Source organism: Bufo bufo, chromosome 11 (assembly GCF_905171765.1).
Source record: "Bufo bufo chromosome 11, aBufBuf1.1, whole genome shotgun sequence".
Taxonomy (NCBI): Eukaryota; Metazoa; Chordata; class Amphibia; order Anura; family Bufonidae; genus Bufo; species Bufo bufo.
The window spans coordinates 94,178,882-94,206,103 of NC_053399.1; the positions used below are offsets into that span (position 1 = coordinate 94,178,882).

Genomic DNA, 27,222 nt, shown 5'->3' on the forward strand with positions numbered 1-27,222 from the left:
ATCAGTCAGGAATTGGCCCAGAAGTTGATTGAGAGCATGCCCAGTCGAATTGCAGAGGTCCTGAAAAAGAAGGGCCAACACTGCAAATACTGACTCTTTGCATAAATGTCATGTAATTGTCGATAAAAGCCTTTGAAACGTATGAAGTGCGTGTAATTATATTTCACTACATCACAGAAACAACTGAAACAAAGATCTAAAAGCAGTTTAGCAGCAAACTTTGTGAAAACTAATATTTGTGTCATTCTCAAAACTTTTGGCCACGACCGTGCATGGGATCAGGAGATCACATTGCCATTAGGCTATTTGTTTCGTAGTCGCGTTGTTTGTAAAGATGAAAATCAATTGGAGTTCCAGAGGAAGGTAGAGCAAGTTTTCAAAAATATTTGCATGATTTGTACAATCATAACTGTGAAGGAACAGGTCTTTTGGGCTTCCCTAATGTCTTTTTCAGCCTATTTATTCAGCTGCCCAGCTAGATGCATTTCTCTAAAAAGCCGGGGACGTCTCCCTTCTGTGAAATCTGCCTGCACTGTACTGCTGTGGTGTCCTTTCCCTTGTTTTTAGCTCTGATAGTTCTGTGATCGCTCTGTAGGAGCGATCACACAGAAAAGCAAGATGCTGCTGTGACCTTCAGAAAAAGTGTAGAAGCTGTTCTTTTATCAGGCTCAGGATCTCAGCTAGCTCTGACATGCCCTCGGATGTTGCCTGACAACAGGCAGCACACTGCAAATTAAGTAGAAGCAATACCCCTAGTGGCCATGACGTTGCAGATTTTCTCAGGAGGATGCAGGCAGATTTTTTAAATGGAGTCATTTCGAAATTTGCCACTAACACCATTCTCTATTAACCTCTTTCCGACACCTGACCACGGCATCTAAGCGCGCTGAAAACCGGAAGCTCGCGCTTCTGGTTATGCTCCGGCTCCCCTGTGCGGAGATTGGAGGAGCCAGAGCTTGTGTGCAGCAGCCCCTGTCATGGTCTATGACATGAGGCTGCTGCACAGTTTTTCCTATTGAGCCCTTGCCTGTAATAGGGCTCCATAGGAAAGTAGTAAAATCATCGTAGACGATGTAAACTATAACATTTTTCAAAAATAAATAAAAATAAAGTTTTTTAGTTTAAATCACCCCCCTTTCCCCAAAATGAGAAAAAAGGTAAAAAAAATAAAAAATACATATCATGGGTATCGCTACGTGCGTAAATGCCCGTACTATGAAAATATAAAAGTATTAATACAATACGGAAAAGGGCTAAATGAAAAAAATCTGCAAAATGGACGATTTTTTCATTTTTTGGTCGCTTCTCCTCCCACAAAAAAATTAAATAAAAAGTGATCAAAAAACCGTACATGCCCCAGAATGGTATCAATGAAAAGTATCAATAAAGTTATAGGGGTCAGAATATGACAGCAAAAAAAAACAACAATTTTTCCAAGTGTTTTATTTTTATTTTCAGCATCAAAACGCAAGGAAAAGTATACATGTGTGATATCGCCGGATTCGTACTGACCTAGAGAATGAAGATCACAAGTCAGTTTTACTGAATAATGAGTGCCATAGACTGTGGCAAAATTGCATTTGTTTTCCAATTCCACCACCTTTGGAATTTTTTCCCACTACATTCTATGCAATATTAAATAGTGGCTTTGGAAAGTACAACTTGTTCTGCAAAAGATAAGCCCTCGAACGACTATGTAAATGGAAAAATAAAAAAGTTATGGCTCTAAGAATGCGGGGAGCAAAAAACAAAGTCAAAAAATCCTCCGGGGTCGAAAGGGTTAAATGAAATGAAATTCTTTAAGGAAAATCTCTGTATTGAGCACTGGTCTTGTTATACCCAATAATTAGATCGAACCAAGACATCTTTCATGTAATTAGCGATTTATATAAGGGAAAAGCTGTCCTTGTCGTGTGCCATATTAAGAGCTTGCAGATGTCTTAGCAGAACATTTCAGATGATCTAAGATGATTTTGGAGAGGATTTCATGTGTAGTAGTTGATGTTCTGATAGATGTCATCTGAAGTGTCAGGCATTTCTTGAGAGAACTTGACTTGTTGTTTAGCCTTGGAGTTTTCTACAACATAGACTACATCCTGCAGCAAAAGGAAAAGACATTTATTAGATAGGCGAGAGGTCCATGACAATAAAACTGCAGGCAGGGGTGGACTGGCCTCAGACCCTACAGGGAAATTTCCTGGTGTGATGCCAGGGGCCCACCCAAGTCCTTCTTATGACCGCCAGCCAGGTACATAAAGATCTGATACTCTCAGTAGTAATTAATGTAGAAGCATCAGGCACTTATTTACCCGTCCAGCAGCCACAGGTGCCCTCCGAAACTCAACTGTATTGCCATCCTAAGGACAATGATACAGTTTCATACCAAGGCAGTATTTTTTGCTGCATTGTGGTATTTGGTTCTGCTGGGGCAGTATTTGGTTCTGCACTATGGTAGTGATGGTCCTGCCTACTTCTGTTGTCCCTGCCTTATGGTTTGGCCCTGCCAACTTGTGTTGACCCACCTTCTGTCAAGTTGGACCTGTCTACAACATGGGGCCACTTTTAGGTTTGTCTAGGGCCAGTTCCCAGTCCGCCCCTGACCTCAGTTATGAGGTCTCTCATTAGTGGTGGAGACCTATGTTGTTTTGTGTAATTTAATGTACATCAATAAAAATTCAACACAAACAGCAGATTTGGAGGTCCATTTGTAGTATTTTTTTGATGGCAGGCGGTGCAGGTCCTCAGTCTACAGCAATGTCTTATGAGGGTTTAATGGATTCCAGTGCTTTTTTACTCTGAAAACAACATTTTGATATTGATAGGTTATCAATATGAGATTCGGGGGGTCCGACTCCCAACATCCCCGAGGATTAGCTGTTCGAGAAAGCCGTGGAGCCGATTAGAGCTCCCATAAGTCCTGCAGCCCCCCTTATACTGTAGCTTACCAAGCACAGTGCTGTCCATTGGATAGTGGATGTGCTTCATATTGCAGCTCAGCCATAATTACATGAATGGGACTGAGCCGTACCTAGGCGAAGTGACCAATAAACATGACGTCACGTGGCCTACAAAGAGGCTGCGGCACTTAATATGCCTTTTCAGAGAGCAGATCATTGGTGATCCAGGGTGTTTGACCCCTGCCAATCGAATATTTGATGACCTACCCTGAAGATAGGCCATCAATTTCCAATTCCAGGACAACTCCTTTAACAGCTCTGGTTCTTAGAGCATGTTCCTGCTCCACAGTGGGGGCTAGAGAAAACTGCAATCCTGGCTGCCAACACTTTGATCATCACAGTCCGTGACCACGGCATGATCAAAGGGAACTTACTTTGATTGTAGACTGTGGGACCTACAAAGGACGCCATGGCTACCTGTTCAGTAATCCTGCTGTTATTGCACATAGCGTTGCTCTAAGAGCTGCCTGTGTAATAGAGACACAGCATTGTGTGCTAGCATACAGGAGTAGGCTAATACATTATACATTTAAAATAAGATTGTAAAATAGTAATCCTTTAACAAGATTAAAAAATAGTATTAGAAAGTATAGTAAAAAATTTTGAGCATAAAGTACAGATATATAACAACAAAAAACAGACGCACTTTAGGTATTGGTATGATGGGTATAACCTGAAGAATTATTTTAACATGACATTCAGTAACAAACATGAATATTATAAAAAAAAGCAGACAAAAAGTGAATAATGGTTCAGTCGTGCGTAGTACTTACAGATTCGTTGTCTTTTGAAACAGAACCTAGAAAACCTACAATAAAAATAACTTTTTAATATTTTTTTTTATGGTATGAAGATAGGCCTGGACAACTGGGACATAGTCATACATCGGAGTTCAGATGTTTCTTCAGACATGGGCACTGGGAAATGAGCAGATGTCGATCAGATTTAGGGACTGTTCTTAGTTCAGTTGACGTGTTAAAAAGGACAGAAGTATTCTAGCATTGGCACATCTTAGACCTTGCCCTTTCTGCTAAGCCCCAAACCTTGCCAAGCACATTAGTAAAAAAGATTAGAACCCTGATGTGACAATTTGTGCCACTTTTTAGTCAGATTTTGGTGTAGACACTGTAAATCTGGACCATTGTGTTATGGGTTTTTATGGGATTTTCATATTGATGGCCTCTTCAAACATCTGATCAGCGGAGGTACCGGGAGTCAGACCCCACCAATCACATATTGATGACGTATGCTGAGGCCATCAATATGAACATTCCTTTAATGATTCATTAATAAGATAAGCTAGAGCCATAGAACTGAGGTTATTATTACACGTGGACGGACGATGGAGTTTAAGGTTTAGAAACTTCGGAGATCTGAAGTCAGTCTAATGGGGAAGGCAAGAAGACTGTATCTATGTAGTGGGGTAATAAATTCAGATGTAAAGGCCCCTGTACATGTGCAGACCTGGAAGGCATTGAACCATTTGTTCTTGATAATTACCTGATCATGAGTGGAGGTGAGAGCTGTATTTACATGTATATGGACAATCTTTACTGGAATCACTTGCCCTGATGCTGATTCATAGTTTCTGGCTGGCAGATTGCTGATAAAGCAGAATGATCTTCTGCCCAGAAATTATGGTTTCATTGTCTGTATTAATAATTATTTTACCCAAAGAACTGGTGGTCGTTTATCGGGTGGTTGGCAGTACCCAGGGCACTTATCTGGAACGGGCATTTCTAGGAACCTTCCACCCCAATAATTGCCCTAGTTTTCGGCCCATACCACAGAAGGTATTACATCTATGAATAATGCAAAAATAGAAAACCGCGCTGCTCAGAACAGGTATAAGTTCACATTTAGGAGTAAAAAAGGAGTGTCTTTGCGATGTTATTCCTCAGTATCCTGTGTGGATTATCACAAAAGTCGGTGCTCTAATCTCCTAGAGAGCAGAAGAAATGGGCCGACATAGTGAAGTACTGTCAACTGATTTTAAATACAAGGATTTATTCTACTCACATGATCCATAAAACAACAATCATATAAAATGTGCACGTCCTCTCATCAAATGCCAGACCCGGGTTTCGCCTCCAACTCAGTTGACAGTACTTCACTATATCGGCCCATTTCTTCTGTTCTCTAGGAGATTAGAGCACCGACTTTTGTGATAATCCACACAGGATACTGAGGAATAACATCGCAAAGACACTCCTTTTTTACTCCTAAATATGAACTTATTCCTGTTCCAAGCAACGCGGTTTTCAATTTTTGCATGGTTTTCAGTGAATTGTAAAAGGTGCCCACCTCACAACAAAGACCGCAGAGCAATTAGTGAACATTGATTAAGGACTGCAATTTTGTTGCAGATTACATGTCAGTTTTTTTTTTTATTCAGTCTTTTTTGATTGTTTAGTTAGGATTGGGTGTATTTGTTTATTTGTCACTGTATTTTTTTCGTAAAATTACTTCTATGATACTTTTGTCCTTTTTAACACACATTATTTAACTTCCCATAGATTCTTCTGGCCGACACGGTACCACGCAACTTTTCTTATGTTCTGTTCTTGGTTCACGTGAGATAAACTAGCTTGTAATGATATTGTAGATAGAAGGTATAAAAGGAGAATGGGAGATGTCGGAGAAATGTCTTAGTGCAGTGACGTAACTAGAAATGAATGGGCCCCACAGCAAATTTTTGAAATGGGCCCCCTCAACAACTTCTTTGCAACCACCTCCTCCTGTGACTAGTCAAGATTGCTCTCTCAGAAGAGATCCAGTACCCACCCAGTCTGCTTCCTACTCTGTGTATAATGTCATTGTATAATACTGTTGAGAGGGCTCTGACAGTAAAATCTTCTAATCATCCTAGGTGGGCCCCTTCTGAGTTTGGGCCCCAAAAGCAGCCGCTTCCCCTATAGTTATGCCCCCGTTTGCGTGGCTGGTTATCAGTATACAGTCACATTCTCTGCAGTAAATCTACAAAAGAAATACCCAAGTGACTAAGTCGGAGTCGAATGGCTGAAACACTCTGGATAGATGATGTGTATTGAGGCAAGCCCTGGTTCAGGATACAATAAGCGGTAACGGTTTGTAGTGTGAGGCAGAACAGGAGCAAAGAGCTAGACTGAGGGTGCTCTTAGAAGGCGCGATACGAAGCCTTAATGAGCCTTGATTGACAATATACAAGTTGATTGGTGCTCATTTAAAAAGACTTTACAGAGGCTGATGGATACTGTTACTACAACCATTCACCCCCTCCCCCATACCAGCACATTTCCTGTTTATATGGGAGATGTGATGCCAGCCAACACTTTTTTTTCTGATTGGCCGAACATCCCTTCAAGTGTCTATTACCGATCATCAACCCATGTTAAATGCTCTTAAGATGGGAGGCAGAATACCCTGGAAAGGAAGAAAGATCAAGCCAAGGCTTTTATAGATAGTCCAAGGACAGGGGTGACCAGGCAAGCAAACAAGGCAAGGAACTAAACAGTAAAGCCTGTACTAGACTGGCAGATAGTCTGCCAGATCATTGCCAATGAGCATTCGTAGCAACACTCATTTGTCATGATCTGGAAGTGTAATACTGCCGCCGATTTACCAATGAACAATCAAACGCTCGTTCATCAGGCAAACCAGATTTTTTTATTTAAAAATTATTGTTTGCCAGCGGCAGACTGTGCTGTCTAATCAAGATCTGCAACTAGTCAGGGAAGAACGATAGTCTCCTCCACTGGCGAGCAGGCGATTGCCGGGAAGGAATGCTTCCCTCCCGACAATCGTCTGCATAATCTGCGGGGTCTAATACAGCCTTCAGTTCAAGGAGGTCCGTGAGAAGAGCTACTGTCTGGGGTGCAGTTGTTTCTGGATGATTACACATTTAGGGAATTAATATATCCTAAATTTTAACCTCAAGCAATATTTCAACAAATTGGATGGTGGAGGCATATATAAAGAATTGGTGAAAATACTACGCTTACTTTGTGGACTATTAGTCTTGTCAAGTTTCGTAGAAGTAACTCGAGATACGGCGGTGTATTTACTGTCATCAGCTGAAAAAGAAATGGCTCAATAAGTTTCAACTTAGAAAATAATAATTAATAGTTATTATTTACAACCCATCTCTAAGCCTAAGCTATCTGTAGGCCATAGACAAAATGTGTCCCATTGGGAACTATTCTGGATGATCTTTAGATTAAATCTTTGCTTGAACACCTTGCCACATACGATTCGATGCATCACTGACCTCTCTTGGACTCCTAATCCATTATCAACACCATTAAAATTAATATGAACACTTTTTTTTAAGCATATGTTGTTGTTGCAATGGAAACCTGCTGTCCCAAGCGGGCACGAGCACCATGTTACTTACCCCTTAGCTTACCCACTGGTCATCCACTATCCTCCCACAGTGGGCCTGGCCGTTGGAGTCCCATGTTGCAACTTTGGCCTGCCTTCTGCCAGCGTAGGCCTCTCCACCCTGTCTCTAGGATGCCCACACACAATCCCTTTGGCTCTTTAATGGCCAGCACATGCACTGTAATCCTTCCCCCCACCTGTAGCTGGTCATCCCTGAGTATTTTAGGTGCCTTTCTCTAAGGTGTATATAGTTTGCTAGTCCCTGTGTAAGGTATGCAGTTTCTTTTGTCTGCTTATGTGCTGACCTCTATCTAATTCCTGATTCTGACCCTCTGCTGACCTGACCTGTGGTTAATTACCGTATTGACCCTTTGCTGCCTGCCCTGACCTTGGACTTGTTTCACGGATTCGCAAGAACTCTGCCTATCTTGACCTCGCCCTGTTTCTGACTATAAGTTTTGCCTAACCCCTTGGTGCCCAGTCAGTCAGCTGTCAGCTATGCCAGGGCTACTCCAGAACATAGCGGCCTGGTGGCTCTCCTACACAAAATTCCAGATCTCTGTATAGGAGTTAAAGGGTGAGTACTAGGGGATTGTCAGGAGAACACCCTTAGGGCTCATGCACACGAACGTGTGAGGACCATGCCCGTATTGCAGCCCAACACACAGCAGGTCTGCAATATATGAGCACCAGCCATGTGCGCACTGTTTCACAGAACGGGTCTGCAATCCATAAGATATGGTGTGGAGGCAAAGAGCGCAAGGCCACAGAAGTACTACGGAGTGCTTCCGTGGCATTTCGCTCCGTGCCTCCGCACCTCAAAAAAATAGAACATTCTCTATTTTTTTTGCTGTGTGAATGGATCGCGGACCCACTCAAGTTTAATCCATCAGCGCCAGCCACATGAATGGTGGGGTCCCCAATGCATGGCATAGGCAGCACACATTTGTGTGTATGAGGCCTTAGGTATAGCCCAAGGTCAAACCAGTTGGTTGGCACCGTGCTTCCACAGCCAGTGATCATTAAAGTTGTTCAGTATTTTCTGGATGCACTACAGCTCATTAATATTTGTTATTTCACTAGAGGTTGTGCATTCAGGTTAAGGAGAAACATGTACCATGTATTGTGATCCTATTCTGTTTTAAAAAAGGCTATCGAAACTGCTTAAGATTATGTGGATAACCCACAATGACAAAACTGAATGGCGTGTAGGTGACCAGCCTAAGGGTCAATTCACACTTCAGTAAGTGTTTTGCGGATCCGCAAAACACGGACACAGGCAATGTGCATTCCTCAATTTGCGGACCGCACATCGCCGGGACTATAATAGAAAATGCCTAATCTTGTCCGCAATTACGGACAAGAATAGGACATGTTCTATTTTTTTGCGGAAGGGGCAGCACGGATGCGGAAGCGCGGATCCGCAAATGCATTGAAAATGAATGGGTCTGCAACCATTCCGCAAAATTGTGGAACGGTTGCGGACGTGTAAATGGACCCGAAGAGATCAACTAAACTCCAAAGTTTATGAACTTACTGTAACTTTAGTATAACGAATAGCTTCTAATAATAATTACCTGTTGGTGGCTGAGGGTTATTGTTGGATGATCGGCGTTTATTGTATACATACACAAAGATAGAGATGATGACGATGAGTAGAAACAGCCCCAAACTTACAGATAGTTTGATCATAAAGTCATATGACACTATGGAGGGACACAATCCATCATTAGATAACACTCAGTTGACACAAGTGACCAGAACAGGATGATGGCTGCTGCTCACCTTCTATCTGAACTTCCTTACTCCTCTTCTTTACACTGCCGTTTGATGCTTGTATCTCACATGTATATGTCCCAGAATTTTCCTCCTTTATGAATTTAGCCTCATATATATTAGAAGAGTTGAACCCCTGAATGTTTTCTACGTCTCTGTAGAAGGCGTACTGCAGTTCTGTAGTCTGCCTATGTTCACTAAGATTTGTGTCACAAGTTAGAATCATGTTCTCCCCCTGGTTGACCAACTCTGGAGATACTTTCAGTACTGGAGGGGAGAAGAGCTCTAGAGAAGAAAAAAATATATATAAAAAAAAAGATGTGAAAAATGGAGAGAAGGTGTCGAGAATGATGGTGAATTTTACTTGATGTGAATATCAAGGAGGACTCCCTGTGGTGGTGGGGTGGTCCTTTTTGGATGACATCATTTCCTGTTTCCATTTTGTTAAAAAACAATAATACATTTTAAAAGGGTATTCCAATCTCAGACATTGATAGCATATGACTAGGATATGCCACCAATGTCAGATAGGTGTGAGTCCCACCTTTGGGAACAACTCCTTTGTCCAAAATGGGCCCCCTGAAATGAAGGCGAGTGCATTGTGCATGCATGGTCACCCCTCAATTGAACACTATGGAACTTTCAGAAAAAGCTGAGCCAACGCTGGGCTATTTCCAGTAGTCCCATAGCGGTGAATGGAGAGGTGACTGTGCATGTACGATGCGCTAACCTTCACTGCTATAGGAGTTCCAAAAATAGCTAAGTGGCCTCGCTCGGCTATTTTCTGAACTCCCATAGCAGTGAATGGAGAGCATGCGGCACATGTGCGGCATGTTCTCCTTCACTTCAGCAGCAGTATTCTGATATAGGTGTGGTCCCACCTCTAGTCTTAAGTAAATATAGTTGGGACATAACTCAGTTGTGTGACCCCCTTCGTGACAAATTTTAACCCTACGGACAAATACACTTTTTCCTCTTCTGTGTTTCAGCAATCTTAACTTTATTTTTTCAGCAATGTTACATAAGATTTTGAAGTTTGTAGGAGTTGTAGTTTTTAGGAACCATTTTGCGTTGCATACAATTTACAGTTTTTTTTAAAGATTTTTTTTTGGGGGGGAGAGCGAGCAAATGAAAAAAAAAATGCAATTTGACAATTTTTTTTACATGTTTATGCAGTTTAGCACTCTGTATCAATAAGATGCTAACTTTATTGTAAAGGTCATTATGAAGATATGAAATTTATATCTGCTTTATGTCTTACTACTTTTGCACAAGAAATTCACTTTTTTTTACAAAATAACTTTTTGTTTTGTTTCATCGCTTTTCAAAAGCAATACCTTTTTTATTATTATTATTCCATCAACAGAGTTCAATGAGAACTTTTGTGCTGGACTAATTCTTATTGGAATCTTTCAGGGATACACATCTGAGTTTTTAATCACTTCTTACTCTTTTTTTTTTGGGGGGGGGGGGGGGGGACCAAAATAGAAGCTAATTGTTCTTCTTCTTTTATTTTTTTTTTATGGTGCTTCCTACCATGCAAGATAAATGAGTGGTTGTTATGTAGTATGAGTCTTTACAAAAATGGCAAGGTTAATTATGTGTAGTTTTTTTTTACTCTTTTATATTTTTTCAAAAATAAAAGCGTGTAAGGGAAAAATGGATTTCTAATTAAAACTATTTTAAAAAATGTTGCTAGGTTTTATGTGAGGTCTTTTCTATTCACATTTTTTTAGCCCCACTAGGGTATTTAGCTGTGCAATCCTTTTGCCGCTTCAGTATTCCTGCAATACTTCTCTACTGTTATGTGTTATGTCTGTCAGTGTATGGTTAACTAATGACTATTAGGTCCTGCCTAAAGCAGAGTCTTAATAGGCTCCGATACATGGCAAACGATGGGTGCCATTTGTAAGCTTATGGCTGCCACATCCGCACTTTGCCAACCTATGTTTGTATTGCAGGGGTGCTGATGGGCTGACAGAGGGAGCTGCCTGTAAAACCCCTTAGATGCTACTGTCAGTATAGACTTCTGCAGCTAAGAAGCTAAATGGCCAGGATTGTGGTTAACTCTGATCCCAGCAGTTATAGAAGGGAGAAGTTGCAGGAGAACAGGTTGCTATTAATTAGCATCAAACTCAGATCCCTGAGCTTGAGAAAAGCATTAAAAGGATCCACCAAGAATGATTTAAAAGGATCCACCAACGACCTGTCCTAGAATGTGAGTAGGTCTGAGTGCCACCAGTTGCAGAGCTGTCTAGATGTCTGAGGGGTCGGGGCCTCCTTACACATTACGCTCTGGCACTTGCATGTGTTGTCAGGTTGTTTGGTCAGGATGACATATCATAGGCAGGATCACATCTTTACCATCTATTGTAGATTAGTGTAGTGAGCCCCCCCTTCCCACTACCCTAGACAGATCTGCAAGTGATGACACCAAGAGCTACTCACATCCTAGGACAGGATGCAGGCGGCCACTTTAAACTATTCCCAGAGAACTCCTTTAATGACCTGTTTCTTTTGCATAAGCATCGCTTGGGATAATAAGTAGGCAGTTACCACAGGACTGGTCAGTCACTATATTTGGCTTCTGAGTGTGGAATGGAGGATGATACTAATCTTTCATCTTTTTTATGGCATTATTTTTATCTATTTTTTACATTTTGGTTGTAGACCCTCCAGATAATTTCTATGGTAAATACCACTGGACCGTCAGGAATGTTGCATTAACATCATCATCTGAGCACAGTACATTAGACCTGCGATCACATAGGAACTGACTGTATCATAAAACGCTACGATGCAATTAGTTCAGGTCAAGGAAGTCGCGGTCGGTCCAGAAGATGCGGCCAACACATGTGAATCAGTCCTAAAACATTTGTTATCAGTCCTGCTATTACTCATGTCCCTCACCATCATATTGTGCAACACCCAAGGAGGATCCCCAGGGTATTTCTTTTATACTCAGTTATATGCCACCACTAAACCTAAATACTAATACTAAAGTAATACTAAATACTAATACTAAAGTATTCTGAACAAGTAGGGATGATGGCATTAACCACATTGATACACCAGACCACCAGTGATCCTGACATTAATAAAACCGATACACTAGACCACCAGAGATGCTGACATTAACCAAACCGATACAGTAGACCACCAGTGATTCTGACATTAACCACATTGATACACCAGACCACCAGTGATTCTGACATTAATACCACTGATTCATTAGATTATCAGTGATGCTGACATTAACCATTTTACTAAACTAGTAACCTTAAACCTGCGAGGATGATTTTATTTCCATCTCATACTAACAGCACAATTCAGTATTTATTACTCATCTGCCACCCGCTGTCAGAACACCACGTGCTAGGTTTTCGTGGCTGTCAATATTCTGTTTGTTTAGCAATTGTAAAGCTCTTGCATGTGTTGTCCACTTCTCATGGCACCTGTGCTCACCTAGGTTAAATGTATGAGTGCATCTTAAATGCAGAAGCCTAGAATTTTGTCATATTAAATGGCCCATAAATTATTTTTGGGGCCATGATGCCAGTTACATGTAGTGCTCCATAGTGACTAGAAATCAGTCGCACCCATCCTTTTAGATTAGATGATGAACAGCTTTACAACCGCCATCAAGTTTTTCGATCATTTCATCTTCCTTAGAACTCATGCATTTTATGATGAAGGAAAAGAAAGTAGTCCTTAGGTGGTCTCTGATGTATCATGACTTTATAGAGTAACATCTCGTTCTTGTGTTACATCAACAGTTTCCATGGGTGGTTCCATAGGTGAAGTTTTAATTTATTTTACATGTGGAATGCTTACCTTTTACCAATATTTTAGACCAATTACTGATCTTCCTCGTAGGGTGTGTTAAGGATCTTACTTCGCAGGTATAATTCCCAGAATGCTCCAGGTGAGCAGTCTGAACTTCATACTTATTAGATGAATCAAATTCCCCTACCATCTGTCCATCTCTGTAGAAAGCAAACTGCACTTCTGTAGGCTTTGTGTATGGTTTAAGAGTTGTGTGACAAGTCAGGGTCAAGGCATCTCCTTCGAAAAATTCACTGGTCACTTTTATATTTGGATGTGAGAATAGCTCTAAATGTGAAAGAGATGGAAAATACATTACATAGAGTCATTTTTTTACGCTTTCAACAACACTGAATTCATTTATGGTCCATGGTATTCATACTGGCCTTCTATCTGGATTGGTTCCTCTGCACTTCTCTTCCTCACTCTTCCATCTGTGGTTTGCACTTCACATGAATATTTCCCAGAATGCTCCAGCTGTACCATGGAGACATCATAGATGTCCTTGTCACCAAATCCCTGAACAACTCGTCCTCCTCTGTAGAAAGCAAATTGTATCTGTGTGTTTTGTCTGGAAGGATAGAGACTTGTCTCACATTTTAGGGTCATGTTATTCTTCTCAAAAACGGGATGTGGGGTCACTTTTATGGTCGGAGTTGTGAACAGCTCTAGAAAAAAAACTAAGTGTTAACTATATAATATACAGCAACATTGGAGAATGTAGAGAAGACTATGCATGTCATCCGGGTACAAAACATTTCTCAAAAATTGTCCCAAAAATTCAAATTCGGGCTGTCCTAAATCACAATCCGATTTTACTGATACATGTGAAATAGAGAAGACGGAATGGGCTTAAGGTACAGCCACACAATCGGGTTTTCTGGTGCAGTTTTGGAAGCCAAAACCATGAGCAGATTAAAACCAAAAAATGGAGAAGTAGTATCTGTTATTTATGCTCCCCTCCTTCCCCCCCTTATGATCCACTCCTGATTTTGGCTTCCAAAAATGCACCAAGAAACCTGACCATGTGGCTATACCCTAAGCGTGAGATCGGCAGCGGAGCGACTCCTGGGACCCTCACCAATCTGCTGTACAATGACGCCATAGTACTCCATGAATGCTTATGCCTCTTCCTAGGCCATGTGACCCCACTTTCATCTGTCACGTGATTTAGGCGCAGCTCAGTCCAGTTTAAGTGAATAGGGCTGAGCTGCAATACCAAGCACAGCCACTATTGACCAGTCAGCACTGTACTTGGCAAGGATGCAGCACTCCCAAAGTTCTAGCAAGCATTACAGTGTTTGGTGAGGGTGCCAGGATTCACACCCCTGCAAATCTGAAATTGATGACTTAGCCTGATGATTATCCATCAATTTGAAAATCTTGGATAGCCCCTTTAATGGCCATGCAAGATTACTTGGCAAATGACACAGTCATTAACAAACTTCAAGGAGTTGTCACTTTCTGTGCAGCACGGCTGCTTTTGGCTCCATTGGGGTGTGGATTTTAAATATGCCGCATGTCAGAATACCCTTGGGATACTGTACTTTACACGGATTTCACCTTTTAAAATGCAAAAACTAGAAAATGTTAGGAGATCCGCTGCAGACTCACTACATGTGGACACACCCTAACTCTTCACCCGGCATAGTTTTATCATCCCAGGTGCTGTAACCTAAACATGATAAAAAGTGAAGCCTGCACCAAAATCTAGAAGAAATATGCACCATATATAGCATCAAGTGCATTGGATATTTCCTCTCACTAACCCCCCCCCCCTTCAGTTTGTCCTAAATGCTGCAGCCTGGCTCATCTATCTTTCCACCGCTTATACTGATGGTACTAGCCTGTGCCAGTCACTTCACTGGTTGCCCATCCACCACAGAATACAGTTCAAACTTCACCTCCATACATCTCCTCCCTCATTACCGTCTACCACCCTACTCGTGCTCTCCACAGTGCTGCACCTCCATACATCTCCTCCCTCATTACCGTCTACCACCCTACGCGTGCTCTTCACAGTGCTGCACCTCCATACATCTCCTCCCTCATTTCCATTCACCACCCTACCTGAGCTCTCCACAGTGCTGCACCTTCATACATCTCCTCCCTCATTAACGTCTACCACCCTACTTGTGCTCTCCACAGTGCTGCTCCTCCATACATCTCCTCCTGATCTCTGTCTACCACCCTACTTGTGCTCTCCACAGTGCTTCACCTCCACACATCTCCGCCCTCATTTCCATCTACCACCCCACTCGTGCTCTCCACAGTGCTGCACCTCTATACATCTCCTCCCACATCTCTATCTACCACCCTATTTGTGCTCTCCGTTCTGCCAGTGATCTAAGATTAAAATCCACCATAATTCGTACCTCTCACTCCCGTCTTCAAGACTTTTCTCGAGTTACACCTACTCTCTGAAATGCTCTGTCCTGGAATTTCAGGTCAATTCCCAACTTCCCTACCGCACCAAACGCGAGTGTGAAAGTAGCCTTAGCCAGTTATGTTGTGATGTATTTTGTTCCTACATGAACCCTCTGAATTTGGAAAGCGCTGCAGAATATGGTGGTGCTATATAAATATAAATTATTATTATTTGATAGAAAAGTCACCACAAATTTGGCTAATCTGATCTCAACCTGACACAGTAGTGAATCGTCAGGATACATGTTGCTCCAATTGTTTTGTGCACATCCTGCCTGGATTTACCTTCTACAGATACAGAAGCTTCAGCTCCATATGCAGACGATGAACGATAATAGACTTCTTTTGTACATTTGTATTTCCCGGCACTTGTCCTGTCTACATTACTAATATGAAATTCCTTATCAGTGCTCCCGTCTGAAATGACTTTGTTCTCTTTGTAAAACGTTGTCTGTCTTCCTCCATATCCAGGATAGTGGTGACATCGTAACGTCATCGCATCTCCTTCATAGACATAAAGAGGGGTCTGCAGGATGAGATAATCTGTAATACATAATAAGATAAGACAGGGGGACGTGTATGATCTCTTATCAGTCCTGTTATCTGCTGTGTATAAGACGAGGGGACATGTATGATCTCTTATCAGTCCTGTTACCTGCTGTGTATAAGACGAGGGGACGTGTATGATCTCTTATCAGTCCTGTTACCTGCTGTGTATAAGACGTGGGGACGTGTATGATCTCTTATCAGTCCTGTTACCTGCTGTGTATAATACGAGGGGACATGTATGATCTCTTATCAGTCCTGTTATCTGCTGTGTATAAGACGTGGGGACGTGTATGATCTCTTATCAGTCCTGTTACCTGCTGTGTATAATACGAGGGGACATGTATGATCTCTTATCAGTCCTGTTATCTGCTGTGTATAAGACGTGGGGACGTGTATGATCTCTTATCAGTCCTGTTACCTGCTGTGTATAAGACGAGGGGACGTGTATGATCTCTTATCAGTCCTGTTACCTGCTGTGTATAAGACGAGGGGACGTGTATGATCTCTTATCAGTCCTGTTACCTGCGGTGTATAAGACGAGGGGACGTGTATGATCTCTTATCAGTCCTGTTACCTGCTGTGTATAAGACGAGGGGACGTGTATGATCTCTTATCAGTCCTGTTACCTGCGGTGTATAAGACGAGGGGACGTGTATGATCTCTTATCAGTCCTGTTACCTGCTGTGTATAAGACGAGGGGACGTGTATGATCTCTTATCAGTCCTGTTACCTGCTGTGTATAAGACGAGGGACATGTATGATCTCTTATCAGTCCTGTTACCTGCTGTGTATAAGACGAGGGGACGTGTATGATCTCTTATCAGTCCTGTTACCTGCTGTGTATAAGACGAGGGGACGTGTATGATCTCTTATCAGTCCTGTTACCTGCTGTGTATAAGACGAGGGGACGTGTATGATCTCTTATCAGTCCTGTTATCTGCTGTGTATAAGACGAGGGGACGTGTATGATCTCTTATCAGTCCTGTTACCTGCTGTGTATAAGAGGAGGGGACGTGTATGATCTCTTATCAGTCCTGTTACCTGCTGTGTATAAGACAAGGGGACGTGTATGATCTCTTATCAGTCCTGTTACCTGCTGTGTATAAGACGAGGGGACGTGTATGATCTCTTATCAGTCCTGTTACCTGCTGTGTATAAGACGAGGGGACGTGTATGATCTCTTATCAGTCCTGTTACCTGCTGTGTATAAGACGAGGGACATGTATGATCTCTTATCAGTCCTGTTACCTGCTGTGTATAAGACAAGGGGACGTGTATGATCTCTTATCAGTCCTGTTACCTGCTGTGTATGAGACGAGGGGACGTGTATGATCTCTTATCAGTCCTGTTACCTGCTGTGTATGAGACGAGGGGACGTGTATGACCTCTTATCAGTCCTGTTACCTGGTGTATAATACGAAGGGACGTGTATGACCTCTTATCAGTCCTGTTACCTGCTGTGTATAAGACGAGGGACATGTATGATCTCTTATCAGTCCTGTTACCTGCTGTGTATAAGACAAGGGGACGTGTATGATCTCTTATCAGTCCTGTTACCTGCTGTGTATAATACGAAGGGACGTGTATGATCTCTTATCAGTCCTGTTACCTGCTGTGTATAAGACGAAGGGACGTGTATGATCTCTTATCAGTCCTGTTACCTGCTGTGTATAAGACGAGGGGATGTGTATGATCTCTTATCAGTCCTGTTACCTGCTGTGTATAAGACGAGGGGACGTGTATGATCTCTTATTACCTGCTGTGTATGCAGCAATCCCAGGAGGGGGAAAGTAGTTGTGATAGTGGCAAAGATGAAGGTGGTATCTTTTTTGGTGGCAGTCCATAATGGGAAATGGATGGGGAAGTCAATGACCAAGCCCATTTGGATACAATACATAAAGTCTCTTTGCTGAATAGATGATGGGAGTTGCAGTACATATAGCAGCAATAGGCACAGTTCTGAGGTATATTCCAGAGTAAGCTTTTCCCAATAACTTTCCACATGTACTAAAGTGTTTTGCCATAAACAAGCGTTACCTTACTGTCTTTATCCAAGCACAACCTTGAAAGTAGATCTAAACCATTCAAAATGTCGGTTCTCTTTCTCTCAGGGGTAGTCTCTCTGTTCAGTAGGTTTTTTGTTGCATCTTTCAGTCTCGGGATGAAGGTTCCCTGGACTAGGTCTAGCTTTAAGCAGCTCACACTAACGTGCCCTTTCTCTAGGCCTGCTCAGCAAGGGGGTGGAACCAGCCCATCACCCAGGCAATTGCACCAAGATTGCCAGTTTTAACTAATTACTGCCCATAGACAACCATTACTGATAACTAGTGCATAAGGAAATTGGTACATTAACAATAAATCACAACATTCACTCTGTAGCAGTTAGTGAACTGGTGGAATTACTCACCATTACTAACATCCAGTCTAGCGGGGTCGCTTCTTTCTCCAGTACTGGTCTGACATCCGTAATTTCCACTGTGTGATGTTCCGGCATTTTGTATTGTATAGGATTTTCCACTGTGCACTTGCACATGGTCTTTGTACCATATATAATTCAGGTCTTCTCCTTTAGTAGAGTCCACATCACAGGTCATTGTTATAGACTCCGTTGTGAATATCTTCTTGTAGTTTGGAGTGAAGGTCACCACAGGTCTGTTGGAGGCTCCTATAAGACATCATGTATTACACTGAGGAATTGTAGACAGTCTTCAAATGGATTTTCCGAGAACCAATCAGGGCAATCTCTCCCCCTTTCTTCTTCCCAGTGTCATGTGATCATCCTTCTTTTTCCTCTCTCCTGGTATTTCCCTGCCAATTCTCAAAGTAAAATGGCTCTACGTGTAATTTTATATGGTTCGTCTTAAGGAAATCAGGAAAACTTTGGTTCCGAATTTCTCAAAAACGGAATCCAATCATTTTAGTTCAGAATCGATTCGCTCATCCTTACCCCATACATATTAGAATATTGTCAGCCTGCCCCCAAGTTTTTTCTGGTTGGTGTTTGTTAAAGGTGTTTTCTGGGATTTTCATATTGATGTCTTATCCTGATTACCAGGTTGGTGAGGGTCTGACTCCTGGCACCCTGGTAAGCTGTATTAAGAGGTCGTGGAGCTGAGCTGCAATACTGGGCACAGCTTCTATTTAATGAAAGGCACTGTGCTGCAAGGAGGACACGGCCCTCACCGGAGCTGTGGTGATCGCCGTAGCTTCCTCAAACAGCTGATCGGTGGAGGTGTCGGGTGTCAGGCCACAACCAATTTCATATTGATGACCTATCTTGAGGGTAAGCCATCAATATGAAAATCCCACAGAAACCCTTGAAGGGAGAACTCGACCAAAAGCCAGAAAACTGAAAAGTAATCTTTTCAGTGAAGGTTTCCTCAACTTTATTGAAATAATAAGTCTATGTACAGTCGTGGCCAAAAGTTTTGAGAATGACACAAATATTAGTTTTCACAAAGTTTGCTGCTAAACTGCTTTTAGATCTTTGTTTCAGTTGTTTCTGTGATGTAGTGAAATATTATTACACGCACTTCATACGTTTCAAAGGCTTTTATCGACAATTACATGACATTTATGCAAAGAGTCAGTATTTGCAGTGTTGGCCATTCTTTTTCAGGACCTCTGCAATCCGACTGCGCATGCTCTCAATCAACTTCTGGGCCAATTCCTGACTGATAGCAACCCATTCTTTCATAATCACTTCTTGGAGTTTGTCAGAATTAGTGGGTTTTTGTTTGTCCACCCACCTCTTGAGGATTGACCACAAGTTCTCAATGGGATTAAGATCTGGGGAGTTTCCAGGCCATGGACCCAAAATGTCAACGTTTTGGTCCCCGAGCCACTTAGTTATCACTTTTGCCTTAAGGCACGGTGCTCCATCGTGCTGGAAAATGCATTGTTCTTCACCAAACTGTTGTTGGATTGTTGGAAGAAGTTGCTGTTGGAGGGTATTTTGGTACCATTCTTTATTCGTGGCTGTGTTTTTGGGCAAAATTGTGAGTGAGCCCTCTCCCTTGGATGAGAAGCAACCCCACACATGAATGGTCTCAGGATGCTTTACTGTTGGCATGACACAGGACTGATGGTAGCGCTCACCTTTTCTTCTCCGGACAAGCCTTTTTCCAGATGCCCCAAACAATCAGAAAGAGGCTTCATCTGAGAATATGACTTTGCCCCAGTCCTCAGCAGTCCATTCACCATACTTTCTGCAGAAGATCAATTTGTCCCTGATGTGTTTTTTGGAGAGAAGTGGCTTCTTTGCTGCCCTTCTTGACACCAGGCCATCTTCCAAAAGTCTTCGCCTCACTGTGCGTGCAGATGCGCTCACACCTGCCTGCTGCCATTCCTGAGCAAGCTCTGCACTGGTGGCACTCCGATCCCGCAGCTGAATCCTCTTTAGGAGACGATCTTGGCGCTTGCTGGACTTTCTTGGACGCCCTAAAGCCTTCTTAACAAGAATTGAGCCTCTTTCCTTGAAGTTCTTGATGATCCTATAAATTGTTGATTGAGGTGCAATCTTAGTAGCCACAATATCCTTGCCTGTGAAGCCATTTGTATGCAACGCAATGATGGCTGCACGCGTTTCTTTGCAGGTCACCATGGTTAACAATGGAAGAACAATGATTTCAAGCATCGCCCTCCTTTTAACATGTCAAGTCTGCCATTTTAACCCAATCAGCCTGACATAATGATCTCCAGCCTTGTGCTCGTCAACATTCTCACCTGAGTTAACAAGACGATTACTGAAATGATCTCAGCAGGTCCTTTAATGACAGCAATGAAATGCAGTGGAAAGTTTTTTTGGGGATTAAGTTAATTTTCATGGCAAAGAAGGACTATGCAATTCATCTGATCACTCTTCATAACATTCTGGAGTATATGAAAATTGCTATTATAAAAACTTAAGCAGCAACTTTTACAATTTCCAATCTTTATGTAATTCTCTAAACTTTTGGCCACGACTGTACATCTTTACTGTAATAGCTACACCCGGCTGGTCCATGTAATTGTAATTACCTGTATGTTAATCCATTTAAAATACCACAATGGTGAGAACATGGACTAAACCTCCAAGTATGAACTTACACAGCGCATGTGTGATACAAGTGACATCACGGTTCTCCATATATAAGGTTCTATTATAGAGAATAAAGCATGAAAGGATGAAGCTTACCTTCTTGTAGGAGAACCAACCCTGTAAAACAGAAGAGAAGTAGCATTATCAGGCATATAGTCCCGGTTCATTGGAGGTTGTTGCTACTAGTCTTGAGCGAATTGAAGTTCACAAAGTGGACTTCGATCCGAATTTCAGGGAAAATTACATTTGCCGCAAAGCCAAATTTCCTTGTGCTTCGTGGTAACAAATAAAATTTCCCTAAAATGGCGGTAAAAAAAAAATTATACTCACCACATCCATTTGCGTGCGAAGACTCCGCCGATTCCATCTTGATTGAAGATCCAGCGCGAAATCTTGTGCGCGGTGAAGTATGATGTCACCTCGCCGGCCAGCGTGATGACGTCATCACACGCACCGCGTGAGATTTTGCACTGGATCTGATCTTCAATTAAGATGGCCACAGCGGACTCTTCTTGAGCAAATGGATAAGGTGAGTATTTAAATTCTTCATCATCTCAGTTGCTGCGATCAGCTATGAACATGGCATTTGAGGGGTTCAATGACTGGGGAGCAGCAGTGTGAAATTCGGCAAAGCAGCCGAATCGAAGTTTTGAGAACTTTGCTCACCTGTAGTTGCTCCCCTTAGTTTAAATGTATAACTAGTATTAGTGTAACCCAACAGGAGGTATAAGACCAGCACAATGTCCACTCACAGATGCTTCTGTAGGTGTAGCTGTTCGTGCTTGGAAATCTGGAGTCAGTTAAACCAAGGTCCACACCAACTATCAGCAATATTGCCCTGATGGCTATCTCTCCACACCTGCACCCAAAGGAGATGTTAACTACTGTACCTTTTTGTTGGCCACTTAGATTAATATTCAGAAACAAATTAGCTTTTTAGGTGAATAAAAGTTAAAGAAACACTATACCTAGAAAGAAAGGGTACAACTTCAAAGGCAATACTCCTTCCCCTATTCAATACTCCTTCCCCTATTGTCAATCTGCAGCATTTTTGGAAACAAATATAGGGGGTGATCTCCTGCTGATCAGTTCAATCTTCACTACAGTCCAGCTGAGGGAGTTGGGCTGAACATTCATTTTGTCCTACTGAAGATTGGGGCAAGGCTCCTGCTGCAGCCAGTTATCTTACAACCAGACAGAGCACAGTGGGGAGGATCCATTTAGTGGAAACAAGGTTTGATACTTATTGCCTTAATTCTGCAGTTTTTGGCCTGGCGAAGCTCAGTTAAAAACTTTGTGGAGGTGACTACCTCTTGTTTATAAGGATTGCAGCTCCTTGCAGATCGAAACCCAAAGGTTCCATGGATAAGCTATGTATAGAAGATTCACCGGGTACACCAGGGAGCTGTCCGCACATCGATGCACATAAAAAGGTTTTATTTAAAACATACAAAATACTAAAATGACAGGTTTGTATGACACGTTTCAGAGACAATCTGCTTCTTTCTGCAGATACAACCATCAAATGGGCATAAAACCATAAAAATAGACTACAAGCAATTAACAGGGAAACTTATTAGATATTTCCTTTCTTGTGTGCCCCCATCTCCTTGGGAGAACAACAGGCGGTTACGCAGGAGGCTCGGGGCTCTTCGGCACCCGGATCGGATGGGCTCCCGTATGGCATATACAAGAGCCATGCGGGGGTCCTCCTGCCCGGGTTGCTGCAGGTCCTGAATGAATCTAGTAAATGTGGAAAGCTGCCCCCGTCTTTGACGGAGGCAACTATCACACTGATCCTGAAGAAGGGGAAAAATGGAAATAAAGTTGAAGCCTACCGCCCTATATCGCTGCTCAATGCAGATTCTAAAATAATTGCAAAAGTTCTAGCCAACAGGCTAAAAAAAGTAATAGCTGGCCTAGTTCATACAGATCAGACAGGGTTTATCCCCGGGCGTCAGATCCAGACCAATATACGTCGAACCATTCTTAATGTCCAGATTGGGGGGGGAAAGGACCGCTCCATCCTGTCCTTGGACGCCGCTAAGGCGTTTGATCGGGTGGAGTGGTCCTTCCTCTGGCGGGTCATGCATAGGATGAATCTGGGTCAAAAATTTATCGCATGGGTCAAATTGCTATATAGTGGACCGACGGCCAGAATTAATATTAACGGGGGGCTTACCCCTGCCTTCTCCCTAAAGCGGGGGACTCGACAGGGGTGCCCACTCTCTCCACTCCTCTTTTCAGTCTTTATGGAACCTCTCGCTTGCAGGATACGGGCCGAGCATTGTGGGATTCGGTGGTAGGGGGGTGGATGACAAGATCTGCTTGTATGCGGATGACGTATTGCTCTATCTGAAGGACGGATGGAGAAGCATCCCTGGCGTTATGCGAATAATAGAGGAGTTTGGTAGCGTCGCCGGATATGAGATAAATTGGGCAAAGTCTGTCCTCTTCCCCCTTAACCGGATGCCTCCCTTAAATGACCTCAAGGTCAGAATTATTGCTCCAACAGACCACTTAGAATATCTAGGGATAAAAATTGGTAGCACCATTAGGGATTATAACATATTAAACATCACTCCCCTAGTTGGGAAAATAAGGGAGAAGATTAGGGTTTGGCAGAAACTCCCGCCTTCCCAGATCAACAGAATTGAGCTGATTAAAATGGTTTTGTTGCCCTGGATATTGTACACGATCAGCTCTTGCCCTGCTTGGATCGAAGATAGTGTTTTTAATTTGATTGATCGATTGATTAATGACCTGATATGGGACAGGAAAAGGGTCCGCATTAAGCTACAATATTTACGATTGGCTGCAAGTAATGGTGGCCTTGGCCTGCCTCACTTTCAAAGTTATTACCTGTGCTCACAATTACAGTGGTGTATCAATACGGGGGATGGAGCATTAATATCTCATATTATAGGACAACGCCAACAGTCTACACATAACATATTCAGCATATTGGAATCCGGACTTCTGGAGCGTGTGGACCATTTTTGTCCTATTGGTTCAGCGCTACAGAAGGCCTGGAATAAAACTAAGGAACTTACCCAGGCTCCTCAAGTTTTGGAGTTTACCCCGTTATGGGACAACCCTGCGCTAACAGAGTTCTTGGCCCTTAATGAAAATGATTATTGGACTCGGAGAGGCATTACGCTATTTTCACACATATGCACGAAAGGGAAAATTAAACCGATAGGGGAATTGTTTTTTCAGACACCAATCACTGCATTAGAACACTATAGATATCTTCAACTACAACATGCATTAGCATGCACGCTTAAAAAAACGCCCTCGAAAATAAGCACTCAGAGATTCTCATTATTTTGTTATAATTCAGTAGGGAAAAAAGTTAGGGTCTCACTACTTTATAGGAGATTTATTGAGGAATTAAGCACGGTCACTAAATTTAAAAGTGTAGATAAATGGAACGCGGATATAGGGGAATGTAACCCTTCACAATGGCGGGAAATATATCAAAATATCAAAAAGGCTTCCCTCTCACGACAGCACCGTTTGACTCAATTTAAAATAATACACCGATTATATGTTACCCCGAATCTCCTATCTAAAATATACAGTAATAAGGGACAAGAATTCAGTTGCTTGAAATGCTCTCTTGCAGCTGCAGGGTGTGGCGAAACCGACCTCGCCACTGGGTTTTGGAGAGGACTGGCTGCTGGCCTCTTGCCCCTGAATTATGGGCCATATACTAACTTTTAAACCCCTGAACCGATTCAAGTGAATTTTGGATAGGTTTGCCCCCAAGTTATACTGTTTAAATTGATGTAAGTTATATGTACCGCTGATACCTGCCCACAAAGCAACCTCCACTTCAAGCCAGGGAGCAACACAGAGACCGGGAGTACCAGCTTCCAACATAACCTTGGTGGACTCACTGGAAAGAGACAGGCTACTAAAGTCAACAGGTCCAGTATTTGGTTGTGGGTGGGCTGCCAGACTAACTCAGGTACCGACCGGCGTGAGGTCAGGTATCTGGTTAGTCTTCCCTGGGGGGGGGAGATGTGTGGCGAAACCGACCTCGCCACTGGGTTTTGGAGAGGACTGGCGGCTGGCCTCTTGCCCCTGGATTATGGGCCATATACTAACTTTTAAACCCCTGAACCGATTCAAGTGAATTTTGGATAGGTTTGTCCCCAAGTTATACTGTTTAAATTGATGTAAGTTATATGTATGGCCAATGTAAACTCACAAAGTTGTGACAATTTATAATAAGTGTAACTTGTCAGCTTGGGAGAAATATGCTGGGTGTGTTTCTATTGTGCCATTGTCCCATTGTGTGTTTAAATGGTGATGTCTGTTCTGTTGTCCTCACATGTGTATTGGCGATCTCCCTTTGTCCTCAGAGATAATTGGATTGCTCCTCAGGTTGTCTCCGGGACAGAGAGGAGGAGACCATGATGCATTGTGGGGATATGTTGTCCTTCATTCTGGTCCTCTGGGGGCGCGAACGATTGGTTGCTGTAGTTACATTGTATGTGTTGTAAATTACTGATTGGTTGTATTTCAAACCCCTGTGGGCAGTACTATGTTTGTGGTTTATGAATAAAAGAGGCTGTACGTGAAGTACAGTCAGACCACTGCTTGACCCTCAACACAGAGCCTTGTCTCGTTATTGGGGGGATTCGCTGTATGCTGTTAGAAGACCGATTGCCAGAAGTGTAAGCTGATCCCTGTTCGTCTGCTAGCAGCTATTCGTGAGGTTCCAGTTTGGAGTGCTATTTTGTATCCAGTTCGGGAGTTTGGTGTTCTGCAAGTAGCTGTGCCTGTCTCTCAGAAAGGGGCACATCGCCTGAACAGATTTTAACCCCTTGTCTGCTGAAACGGTCCGTTACATTGGTGGCAGCGGTGGGATCGTTCCTACAGCCAGAAGGACAGCTACAGGAGACACCATTTCTTTGGATTCTACAATTTAAAGGCAACGCATGTCCCAGTACAGCGACCCTAAAAGCACCAGGATGGAACCAGCAGTGTTATACGAGGAGGAGGACCTGGATGGCCGGGATGCATTAAGGAAAGGCATCTGGTACCAGGCCCTGGATAGTGTACAATACCAGCGGGGTGAGAGTCTCCCCAGTGAAGAGCAGCAGTTGCAGAAGCAAGTGGCCCTGCGGATGCCCTTCCTGGGAGAGCAGCCCCTGGAGGAATGGGTGAAGGATCTAGAGCACCGGGTATGGCAGGAGCTATGGCTGGAGGATGCCTACCAGGTGCTTTGGTGGTATATGGCACAGTATTTACCCTGGACAGCCGAACATGACAAGCCAGAGGGAGAGGAGTTTTATGGTCCTGGTTTGTTATGGGAGTCCTTTGCAGAGCCTGACTTCGGGAGCCCTGTACAGTCCAGACTTCAGGACATTTTCTATGAGAGGGAGGCTAGGCATGAGTGGGATGACCCCCATGAGGTAGAGCAAGACCTGGCTCACCTAGCAACCCTGGAGTGGGAACTGGAGCAGGACTACCGAGATCTCTTCCACTCTATTGAGAAGGCTCAGCAGGACGGTAAGGTGACAGACCCAGATCCAGACCCATTCAGCTGGGCAGATATTGTAGAGTGTTACTGGGAAGGACCCCAGGTGGCCGGTAGAGATGGGACCGAGGTCTCTCCACCGGTCCTGCAGGGAATTGGGAGCCCAGTCTCCATTCCCCAGCGGCAGTGTGAAGTGCAGGGAGAGGAGAGCAGCGCCCTACCTCCCCAGCGGCAGGCTGAGTTACAGGGGGCAGAGGTAGTTGTTCCTGCCCCCCAGCAGCAGAGTGATATGCCGGGAAGGCAGTGTGAAGTGCAGGGAGAGGAGAGCAGCGTCCTCCCTCCCCAGCGGCAGGCTGAGTTACAGGGGGCAGAGGTAGTTGTTCCTGCCCCCCAGCAGCAGAGTGATTTATTGGGGATTGGGAGCCCAGTCTCCTTTCCCCAGCGGCAGGCGGAGTTACAGGGGGCAGAGACAGTCGGTCCTGTCCCCCAGCGGCAGAGTGTCCAGCAGGGAATAGAGAGCCCAGTCTCCTTTCCCCAGCAACAGGACACTGTATTGGGAGCGGAGACGGTCGGTTTTTTGGGGGGGTGGTGGTGGTTTTGCTTTGATATGAGTGACAGAGAGTTGGGACTAAACCGGAGTGTCTTTGATATTGATGTCTATGTGTATATATACGTAGCCCGGTATCAAGGGATATACTGCATAAATGTACCTGTCGTATGTACCTACTCTCTGTGACCAGATACCTTTTTATATTGCT

At 43.2% G+C, this 27,222-nt stretch overlaps 2 protein-coding genes across 2 annotated transcripts in view; both read right to left on the minus strand.

The window, feature by feature from the left end:
- The window catches only part of LOC120981568, a 181,721-nt gene that overhangs the window by 76,340 nt on the left and 78,159 nt on the right, over nt 1-27,222 (minus strand). Inside the window, exons 3-4 of the mRNA XM_040411106.1 lie at nt 18,301-18,558; nt 15,630-15,887 (exon numbers count right to left, since the gene is read on the minus strand). Coding sequence (XP_040267040.1) covers nt 15,630-15,887; nt 18,301-18,558 — 516 coding nt within the window. The remainder of the gene's footprint in view (nt 1-15,629; nt 15,888-18,300; nt 18,559-27,222) is intronic.
- On the minus strand, nt 1,515-9,601 carry LOC120982117 (high affinity immunoglobulin gamma Fc receptor I-like). The gene is made up of 6 exons (XM_040412065.1): nt 9,102-9,601; nt 8,894-9,022; nt 6,938-7,009; nt 3,731-3,756; nt 2,006-2,096; nt 1,515-1,964 (listed from the first exon to the last, which is right to left on the minus strand). The coding sequence occupies exons 1-6, from the start codon at nt 9,316-9,318 to the stop codon at nt 1,954-1,956; spliced, it is 546 nt and encodes a 181-aa protein (XP_040267999.1). The 5' UTR covers nt 9,319-9,601; the 3' UTR covers nt 1,515-1,953.

Coding starts and splice junctions, on each gene's coding strand:
- LOC120982117 (XM_040412065.1), bottom strand. CDS start 9,318: ATGATTCTAACTTGTGACACAAATCTTAGTGAACATAGGCAGACTACA. Junction 7,010..8,893: donor TAACCCTCAGCCACCAACAG/GTAATTATTATT, acceptor TTTCTTTTTCAG/CTGATGACAGTAAATACACC. Junction 2,097..3,730: donor TTTCAAAAGACAACGAATCT/GTAAGTACTACG, acceptor CTTTTGCTGCAG/GATGTAGTCTATGTTGTAGA.